The sequence below is a fragment of the Pyxicephalus adspersus genome, chromosome 4 (genome assembly GCF_032062135.1).
Source record: "Pyxicephalus adspersus chromosome 4, UCB_Pads_2.0, whole genome shotgun sequence".
Classification (NCBI taxonomy): Eukaryota; Metazoa; Chordata; class Amphibia; order Anura; family Pyxicephalidae; genus Pyxicephalus; species Pyxicephalus adspersus.
Window position 1 is genome coordinate 72469019 of NC_092861.1, and position 11051 is coordinate 72480069.

Genomic DNA, 11051 nt, shown 5'->3' on the forward strand with positions numbered 1-11051 from the left:
TGCCTACTCTGCAGTCCAACGTCTCTGCTCTCCAGCCTAAAAATAACTCACTTGCAAACAGTGTTTTCACCTTCTAGCCATTTTCTGGGTGCTGCAATGCTAGCTCATGGATAAATAGCACTGTAACATGCAAGTGATGTTATTCACCATTTTTAGCCATTGCAACCTCATTTACTCTTTTACTGCAACATTTCTGCCTTTTCCTCAGTCCTTCTATTCTTGCTGTTTGCCCATGTACCCCTTTCTGCTGCTGTACAGGTCATCATTCCCTTTCTTTGTGGAATGGAAAGAACTGGAGACCAGAAATGTGTGGCCCCACCTTCCTCTGACACAGTATCAGGAGATCAGGAAACAGAAGAGGAGAGACCAGCATGCTTCATACGTCTCATGCCTGCTCCTAGGAAGTAAATGGAGAGGAGGGAAAAGTATGCATATTTTACATGCATCCAGCAATAAATGGCCATCTATTAACCTCTCAATGACGCCATCATGGGACAACTCTGGAGGATTCCATTGCTTTGGCTTGGAAATCAAATTCGCAAATATAAAAGGATATTATATGTTATACCAAAAAATTGAAAAATATTGGACCAGCACAAGTACTTCTGTGGGCTAAGTGTTCGTAGTTCCAAGAAAGAACCAATGGAATACAATATAAAGACAAACAACAAATACAGCTATGAAGCCTGTTTTTTTGCACCGCCTGTGTCACAATACTGGTGGTGTTTCTAATAAAGAAGAATACGCTGCCTGGTTCTCTACATCTGTTTATGTGAAAGGAAATTGGCTGTGAGGAGACATAAAATGCTGAACCACACTGTGCATGGATATACAGCACATGGCATCTTTGGGCCTGGCTTAAGCACGATAGACCTAAAGGGAGACGTCTACATTCCAAACCACAGAATTGATTTTGCAGTTTAGTTGTGAGTTTGGTAAAACCTTATAGAAAACAAAAAATGAAGCATATTGGGTTTGTCCTGGATCAAACACATGCCATATTCCAAAGCAGGCCGAAAGCAAGACGAAGTACGGCTGTTTGAAATACCTTGATGATTTGGATCCCTCTAGACCTCAGTTTAATTCCTAAATCTAATATCAGCTATAGAAACTTGTTTATTCAGCCAGATTTCTAATACTAGTCAGGTATATCTTTGTATGTGAAAAGCATTTCTCATTAAACACTAAGAACCAATACGCTTCTAAATGCTTCTAATGGCATTATTGTATCAGCTATAACAACAGACACTAATACCAAACAATCTGGATAGATCTGCTGTTTAGGTACTTCATTTCCAGCCATGTAGTGGTCAAAATTTCAGCAAAGAGTGTTTATAATACGCCGTTGTTTAGAGCTGTCCTTGACGCTAGAAATAGTGGATATGCTTCTAAAAATAGCTGCATGGCCTAAGTCATCACAGATATCATCTACTTGATACTTTTTATAACCACTAAGGTTTTGGTTCTTAGCAAACACTTATGTTGGAGATTGGCCTATGGAATTATGCTGGAAAGTGTCTGGTTCCTTGGTACATACATGCTGTGGAAGTCCCATCTTCTCTGCAGTAATGAGCAGTCCAAGGTGACAGTTGTTAGAGTTTGTCAATTTTAATATAGATTACCCCCTAAGGTAGGGTCCTAGTTTTATCAAAAAAGGTGAAAAACTGCAGTCACCAACTCTTTTTGTCAGAGTTTACCTCTTTATTTTTAGACTTAATTCCAAAAAGAAGCCAACTGTAGAAAAATAAATGGCATATATATATTATCAAGTTTCTTAAAATCCTAAAAATGTTGGATGGTGTTGGCCTACATTTCCAGAAAGAGGAATCAACCTGTCTGTGCAGTTGTGTGGGAAAGTTACAGCCAGTCATCTTTACCCCATGTAAGGAAACTCCCCTCCCTGCTTACCAACAGGAGCTCTGTCACACCATGGACTCTCATGCATATTTACAGCTGTCTATGCAAAAAAGCAAGAAGCAACAAGGAAGAAAGCAAATGGAACCCTTGTGAGTAATACGCTTTTCACTACTTTGTTAATAATTCTCTAATTGTTTCATGTAGCCCTGGATTGTTGACAATTTGGATTAAGGTGCCTTTGACTGTTGTAGATGTCATGGTGTTCCAGGTCTAGATCTAGATCAGAGAAATGTAACAGTCGGCATGACGGGAGGAAGGTTTTAATTATAATTATAAAACAATTCCATGTAGTATTGTAATGTCAAGATATCAGAGCAACAAACAATGCTTTAGGACCCTGGCTACTTAGTCTATAAATGTTACTTAGTTTCATGGCCCACTCACTACCATTAGGGACTTGTAAGTTTGATACATAACAGGTGTTCATTTTAATAAACCTATCTTTTTGGAGTGCTGTCCTGTCATAGTTTCACTTTGTCTCCAATTGCACTTAGAATGTTGTGGGCAAACCATTCATAGAGACGATGAGACAGCCCAACTGCAATTGGGCCCTTTAGCAGGGGCCATTTATACTAGATGTAGGTCAAAGTGGTTCTAGGATCCATCTGGTTGTCAGCTAGCCCTCTTATCAGATCACTTCTAGGAGAGGTTCTAGGGCAGGGCAGGTTCTACTTTTCCAAATGAGAGTAGTGTTGGTAGATCCCTAAAGAGGACATAAACTCAAACCTCACCCAAAACAAAAAAAAATACACTTACCTTCAATCCCGCAGAGCAGTTGATCTGTCTGGAGGTATCCTCCATCGGGTCCCGCGTCATCCCGGCATCCGCCTTTGCACTGCCATCTCCTCCTCTCCTTCCAGGTTCTTGCCGATTTCAACTGCGCATGCGTGGGATCGGCAATTTTTTTCGTTTTTGATGAAAGGTCTCCTTTTGTGCATGCCCGAGATGTTCGGGCATGCGCATAAGGAGCACCCAAGAGCTTTGCACTCTCATTCATTCTCAATCGCCTGGGGGGCAGTGCTGCACCCTTTTTTTGTTTTTTTTTAAAGAAGGGTGTTGCAATTTAAAAAAAAAAACAAACAAACATCATTTTTACCTTACATAAAAAGGTAAAATAAAAGGGTGTCTACCCTTTTATGTAAAATGAAAATTGTGAGTTTAGGTACACCTTATGCTACATTCAGATGGGTGGTTGTCTGCCCTCGGGCACTCAGTTTCAACCCCTATTTGCCCAGGAGCAATGAGGAGGAGGTATTGACATGTATTCATATCTGTATGTTGAAGTCTCTAAAAAGTAGCTGTGTTTCTCTTGCCACATGTTTCCATGGATCATCTGCTGTCCTTCAGAAGACTTTCAAACATTTCTGGAAGCTTCTGGAAAACCATACATCAACCACACTTTCTTCAAATGCCTACAGAAAAAAAATTCAATTGTTCAAATTTGCCTTAATGATAATCAGGACTTTGGGGTAATTCAGTACTGGCTAACAATTATATTGCACAGCCGCTTGTGTTGCTTTTCATTGTGATACTAACACTATTTATTACAATGAAATGGATAGAAAGCAAAAATGGATAGAAATGTGTACAGCAATGAGTTATAGCAATGCACTGCACCACATATACGGCATGTTTTCTTAAAGCTCCCCATGACTAGAGAAGATAAACTTATCATGGAAGAACCTGGGTGATCCAGCAAAGCTGGAATGGATTTCTTATTCTAAATTTCCTATTATTTCCTATTATTCCTATTTCCTATTATTCTTTTTCCTATTTCCTGCTTTTGTCAATATTCCTATTATTGTCAATTGTTTTAATTCATGGACCCAATCTATTCCAGGTCTGCTGGATCACTCAGGTTCACCCTTGACAGTCTTTCTTCTCTAGTCTTGGAGAGCATTAAAAAATCAGGCTCATAGTGAGAACATCAAGCATTGCTTACCATACAATGCCTGATGACTGAGTACTACACACTACCTGAGATTCAGAGTACAGTACACTACTGCACCATACATAGTTTGAACTTGTTGCATGATGCCTGGATGCGGTGGATTATATGTAGGTTAGGGTGAATTGAGTTACATTTCTGATATAAATGTTTTCAGATCAGATTTGGAAGCTCAATGTTTGTTCTTTGTTGACTGGAATGTACAAAGTTTGGAATGCTATTTAGATAGGCGTATTACATATGTACAATCACTGCAAAGTCAAACTAATGAACTAAATGTTGCACTTTGGTTGTCACTCTTCTTTAATGTAAGCATTTACAAGAGTGTATCTTAAAAAAAAGATGAATTTATTTGTAGTGCTTGCACAATATCATTGTCCATGCATTGACTCTTCACTACTCCCTTTCATGACTCTATAGCAATCCCATGATAGCAGCTTTCAAAACTTAAACTGCAAATCATCCTTCTTATCCAAATAGTTGGAAGTACTTTTAAGCTACGTACACACGTCAGATTTTTATCGCCCGATAATCGGCATCGGCCAATTATCGGGCGAAAATCTGCCGTGTGTACAGTCGGTGTCGTCCATCGTCCGGACGACCGACCTGCCGGATCCACGGACGATGGACGACAGCCGATCCTAATGAAAGGGAAGGGGAGAGCGCGCAGCAGGGTGCCGCTCCGTCGCTCTCCCCCTCCCCTCTCCATAGAGCATGAAGGGTGCTGTATGTACAGCACCGTTCATGCATCGTGCACTCCCTTGTCGTTGGAAAGGATCGTGAAAGATCCTTTCCAAGGACAAAAATTGGAAGTGTGTACGCAGCTTTATTCTGTTCATTGGGCTGCTCATAGATACCAGATACTTCCAGTCAACAGAGAAAGGAGAGATAAAGGAAGTGAAAGTGAAAGTATTTGTGCAATTTTGTAAGTGCTGGAAGCCATTCAGCTACTTGAATAAACTTTGTTTCCAAAGTGACTCCATCCTGGTCAGTGACAAGCCAGGCACTGAAAGCAGTGTCAGGGGGATATCTTCACATGCAGTGGCAATGTCTCAACACTTACAGGTTCATATTAAGTGACTGAATTTGTTACTTTTAGCAGTCCTGACAAAAAATTTTAATTCTAGGATCTTTGCTGTTTACATCATTTCTTCTAAACAAGACTGCAGTATTCTGACTGGAGAACCAAATTGATAAAACATTCAACACTGCATAAGAACACTTATTTTGGTTTTTGTAGTTATACCATAGCTATTAGCCTGAATCACCCAAGATTTCTTCTATTACATATTAAACTTGTGTTTGACAACTGTATATGCAAATATATTTTGAGCACTAAAATTATTTGTGTTTCTATAGAGGACAAATAGGAAATGCAATGTAATCATACTATTTTTCCCATTAACATTAGAGATTTTGTGTCAGGGGATCCATAATGTCCAACTATTCTAAATTTCTTAAATACCAAGCTTGATGCAAAATTGGGATGCCTTTCAGCACTTCGTTACAAATGATAGCAATAAATTGTGTATTATGTAGATTGTTTTTTAACCTGATTATCAAATAAAGTGGCCCTGTGTGCTTTTCACAATGTAGCAATACATTTCTAATACACTTTTGTTTAGAAAATTTAGCCTAGACTAGACAACCAAGACATTTACACATTTTGTTCACAATGAAGGTGAGCCAGTTAAGTGTATTTAATCAACTGACCTCAGGGGGTTATAATCCATAAGGCTGAACATATATTTATGGAATAGTTACATTAATATTTTTTTTTAAAAGCGGACTAAATTGCAGCAATTCTAGACCCATGTTAGCTACTGATGGAGCCTGGTAGACTGAATCAGTTCTTGTTATGTATTAGATGTTCCAGAAGTCTGATCCCTCTCATTATCCCTGACTCTGCTCTTGTTCACCTGGGTGATATTAGAGTTTCTTTGTGTGTACCAGCTGCTCCTGTTATATTCCCCTGTATGGTGTTGTAATAATATAAAGGTGTACAGTTTGAACCGAGAGAATGGTCACAGCAGATGTGCAAACACAGGAACTCAAGTGGAAATAACTCATCGATAGAATTCTTGAGAGACGCAGTTAAAAAATAATTGAGCATGTTTAGTATGGAAGAGAAGATGTGAGGACTGTAGCCTGCAATGTTGGGTGCTGGCAGTAAGAGGGCACAGCATGGCAGAAGGGGGGGGTTACATTTGGATTTCTAGTTACACTCCTGTTGCTATGCTTCTCTTTATATGACCGTTTAATGCTCTGGGAATACTTTGTCATGTTTACCCACTATGGTCTCAGAGCCTCCCTCTGTACATCCCTTTCATGACCCTGTGCATTTTCTTTATTTTGGAGACCACACCCCTTTTACCTTTCCGCTTTAATGATATATATTTATTTTAGGGGACATACAGGGCATTAATTTAATTTAGAGACAATATTTTTACTTTCTAGGTTATAATTAGGGAAAAAAACATAACAAAAGTCAAAAAATATTTTGTAGTTTAGTATTTATTTTATGTATTTATATAGCATTATATATCTCGATGGAGTCTATAGTCGTGTCACTAACCTTCCCTCACAAACTGATGTTCTTCCTATAGTAATTATCATAACCTAAAAGGCACATTTTGAGGGAAAACAATTTTTGTATCTATATATTTTTAAAATGTGTGCAAACCAATGCAAACATGGGGAGAACATTCAAATTTCATGTAGGCAGTATCATAATTAGGATTGAAACCTGGAAGCCCATTGCTAAAATGCAGGTCACTGAGCCCATGTATTGACCCTTTGTCAAAGTCCCTCAGATCCTTAACCTCCCTGGCGGTATGCATATTAAGTATTTTTAAATGTAAAAGCGGTACATTTACAATGACTTCGTATTTTAAATTTCCCACCTCCCAGCCGCACAGTTCTATCTGCTTTCCTTGGCCTTGTCTCCCCAATGTTCACAAGGCAGGGACGCAGATGCCGGCCGGGCATCACCAGGGAAAGAAGATGCTGGGTATCACTGGAGGACACCACAGGCACCAGGTAAGCTTTTTAAACTCCCTGGCTATTCCACCCCAAGGGTGGCTCAGTGTTACCGCTTTTGGTAAGGATAAATCACCCCGAGCCACACTCGACATTACCGCCAGGGAGGTAAGGCAGGTTTATACCTTGCTTGCGTGGTTTTGTACAACATGAGGACTCGCACAGCACTGCTGGTTCAAAAACTAAAGCGTTTCCACATGTGACAGCTGGCTGCAGTGAGCGGTACTTGTTGTTACCAGGGTAACCTAAGAGCACCATGGTTCTGAAAAGGGCACCTATGTTTGTATGGCCTGTATTGACCTGTCATAACGGCAGACTATGGAAAGTAAACCAGAGGCGTCCTGCTATGGAGATCATCATACAACATGGGGCCCACTCACTCCTTGTTAAGTTGAATTCTTTGTTTACCTCATTGTACTGTTCTGGTGTATGAGGTTAAAACTGAACCTGTAGTGAATAAATGCTGAGGTATATTAGTATAAAAACGCACAAATAAGTGTTTTGTGTGTAACATGATGTGTAAATCTTGCTTTGAGCAATGCTTTATTTTCCCTTTATACACATGTAATGGCGAATATGTTGACGTAGAAGCTTTATTATTAATATGGTGGTGGTGGTGGGCCAGGCTGCTCGGTGCCCCTCAGCTTCCTGTGGTGAGCAGGCAGAGCGCGCTGTGTCCATGGCAGCTCGGGCCGGCACTGCGCGTGTATTGTGCCGGTGAGCAGCAGCCACTCAGCGTGACCCTCCCCATCTTGACGTGCACGCTACAACGTCGGAACGTGGCATTGTGGATAGTGACGCTGAGCGGCGGTGTGAGAGAGAGAGAGTTTGTGTGTACGAGACCGAGCGGGGTGTGAAGATGGCGGACGGGGAGGCCGAGCCGGAGAACGGCTCCTGCCCGGACCTTGCCGCCGAAATGCCCCGTTTGGAAGAGAGGTTGCAGGAGCTGGAGAGCCAGCTGCGGGTGTCAGGAGCCGGCGGAGGAGAGGACGAGGCCGTGCAAGCTGCGAGCGAATATTGCCAGCGCTTCTGTCAGGTGAGGAGGGCTCGCTGAGGTGACGGGGGGAGCGGTAAGCACGGGGCAAGGCCCGAGCGCCATCACGGTGCAGAGTGGTGTCGGTGTAATGGTGGAGGGTGCACTGGGCGGGATCATTGGCTCCTTTGTGTGTTTATATATGTAGAGAGGCCTGTCACCTTCCTGCACTCCTTACTGCAGCCCCGGGGCTCACCCTGTGTGTGTGTGCGTGCGGGGAATTTCTGACCAGGCCGGCATTTCCCCGGGCTGACCATTGTCGGCTGCATGACCTGCCTGGCCCCAGTCTCCCTGTGTGTGACACAGACAACATTCTCCATACATCTCCCCGCCCCTCCTGCTCTGATCTGCAGCCGCCCGCCCGCCTTCTGTCTGCAGCCAGGCATTGCTTTATTGCCGCTCCATGTTATTGTACCGAGATCTCATTGATTGGGAATGGATGGGGGAGGCTTCCGCCTACCGAGGGCCATGTCAGAACCTCACAGGGCTTGTATTGTCAGGGGGGATTGCTCACGCCCCCTCCTTTCTCTTTCATTTAGTTGTTCCTGTAACATAACCTCCAAGGGGTTTTTCTATTACCCCCATCCTTCTGTTTTTCTATTACCCCCCCCCCCCCATATCCTTCTTTTTACCTATTACCCCGTCCTTCTTTTATCTATTACCCCCCATTCTTCCGTTTATCTATTACCCCCGTCCTTCCTTTATCTATTACCCCCATCCTTCCTTCTGTACGGCTCTTTCATGCAGAAGATGTGATGATTTTTCTCCTGTGTAATATTTTGGCCATCATGGTTGCCATGACTCCCATTGTGACTTCCTGTCTCAGGTGGAACCCAAATGGTGGCCGGGTAACATTAAAGGCGTCCTGATGGTGCTAACAGCGGGCCCGGCACTTGCTGTCACCATTAGAATCTAGGGTGTTGGAAGCACAATTGGGGAACAAGCATTACCCTACACCAGGAAGTGCCTAAACTAGGAAGGACAGCCCGGTGTTTCTGTAAACGCTTCAAGATTGAAGATAATATTTAATGTACAGCGCTGCGTAATATGTTGGCGCTATATAAATCCTGTTTAATAATAATAATAATAATCATTAAAATGAAAGCAGAACTGTACTTGGTGGTGAGCTTCTGCCATAATCGGCAAGTATGCACAGTACATTGTATAATGTAATAAACTGTGTATAGTGCCGACATATTACACAGCGCCCTACATTAAATAGGGGTTGTGGGTGACTGACAGGTGCAACGACACAGGAGAAGGAGAGGACTGCCCAAAAGAGCTTACAATCTAACTCTTGCCCGTATTGGCACGTACTTACCAGTGTACAGGTGCTATGCAGCGATGATAGCTTTCTTTAAAGCTCTCATGTGTTTGACATTTTTTTGCAGGTTGATTTTGTCATCATTGATGCCTTTGTATCTTGTAGCTTACAGGTCACAAGTGCAGCCCCCCTGTTATAGTTTATTGTTTTTTGGCAAGGTGTATACTTTATTATTATTAATATCAAACAGGATTTATATAGCACCAAAATAATATGTAGCGCTGTACATTAAATAGGGGTAGCAAATGACAGCCAGTGACACAGGAGGAGGAGATGCCTTCCTCTCCTACTTGTATTAGATTTGTATAGTAAGCAATATGAGGCCAGGAAACCCCTAACTAATACCACAGTAAAATATTGTTTTTCCCATATGTCCAGGCCATAGTGTCCCAGTCCTGTATATACATAGTCATTTTACAGCTTTGTGGCTGTTGAGAGGTTTTGGTAAAATTCTCTATTTGGGGAAATCTAGTTATAGGGCCTCATCCCTGTGCTAATCTTTCTCCTTGCTCATTGAGGACAAAGTGAAAGTATTTTTCCCATTGACTTTCACCACAACATTATTAAGGAAATAAAGCTTAAAAAAAATCAAATCACCCAGATCCTTTATTGCAGAAGGGATATTTGGTGCCCCTTCTGCAATAAAATAAACTTACCTGCCTGATCACATATTTTCCTTTACACTCACCTGTCTTTGCTCCACCATCTTTATTTGGTCTGGTGTCGGATTTAAGGTCAGGAATGACTTATAACCCTGCACATGCAGTCCTAGCATCCTACACTTGAGGTGCACGAAAAGATTGTGATCAGGTGGATAGGTATGTTTGATTGCAGAAGGCACATTGTCTGTCCCTGCTGTAGTAAAAATCCTGCCTGGTTGCAATTTTTAATTGTGGAACTATAGTTCTTCTTTAAGCCTATACCTTGTATTGGTGCTGCATTGAAGCGTACATGGTGTCAGTGGCCCTCTCTCCCTAAGATAGGTGTATTGGTTGGTGACTGGCTATTTGGCTTGGTGCTGGGCATTGGGCCTGTGTCAAATTAGGCAATTGGATTCTGTGCCTGAGGCATGGCCAGGTCGGTTGTAGGCTGGGTCTCTCATTGTGTGCTGGCTGGAGTGATTGAGCCATACTGTATACTTGCCAATGACGGACCAACCCGAAACAAATGTGGGTAATATGTTGTTGTTTGGAAAATACTGCTGACCCCTAACAGTGCCAAAGGATGTATACTGAGCGGGCACTGTACAGACAGTAGTAACAGGCACTTTGCTATATACATATATTAGCCACACAATGGTTGCCTGCTTTAGCCATGCACTTTTTTTCTTTAAATTACAGTTATTCTAAAACAGCTGCGGCCCCTGGGGTCATACACTGTACCCATCATTGACACGTATAGCATATGGCTTAGCCAATGCAGCCGGGGAAAGATGACGGCTGTATTGGCTGAGCTGTACTCTCTACCTGTCACTGGCTTCAATGGGATTGGAATTAGGCCACCAAATCAACCCAAACATTGGGTTGAGTTATGTTGCTAAACTGAACGAGGAGTCACAATTGACCAACACTAGGCTTAAGTACAATATCCTGGTAAGTGGGGAGGCTTTCTTATGCTTCCCCCATACCCAGATGCATGGAGGTTTTCTAGGTTATCTGGCAGATAAGGCAGAAGGACACTCTACTAAGCAATCTCAACAAATATACCTTTTGAATCCTGAGCTCCTATAACAATTTATGGTCTCTGTGCTGCATTCTTAAGCTGCGTACACACTTCCAATTTTTATCGTT

At 42.2% G+C, this 11051-nt stretch overlaps 1 protein-coding gene across 2 annotated transcripts in view; it reads left to right on the forward strand.

The window, feature by feature from the left end:
* Positions 1-11051, forward strand: part of ZNF292 (zinc finger protein 292) — a 37087-nt gene continuing 26036 nt past the window's right edge. Inside the window, exon 1 of one of the 2 annotated variants that reach the window (XM_072408616.1) lies at positions 1-2006. Coding sequence is in view for 1 of the 2 variants with exons in the window: in XM_072408615.1 (XP_072264716.1) it covers positions 7764-7940 (177 nt within the window). In the remaining variant the exon portion in view is untranslated. Of the gene's footprint in view, positions 2007-7707; positions 7941-11051 lie in introns of those variants that run through there. The other variant, XM_072408615.1, reaches the window with a different exon arrangement.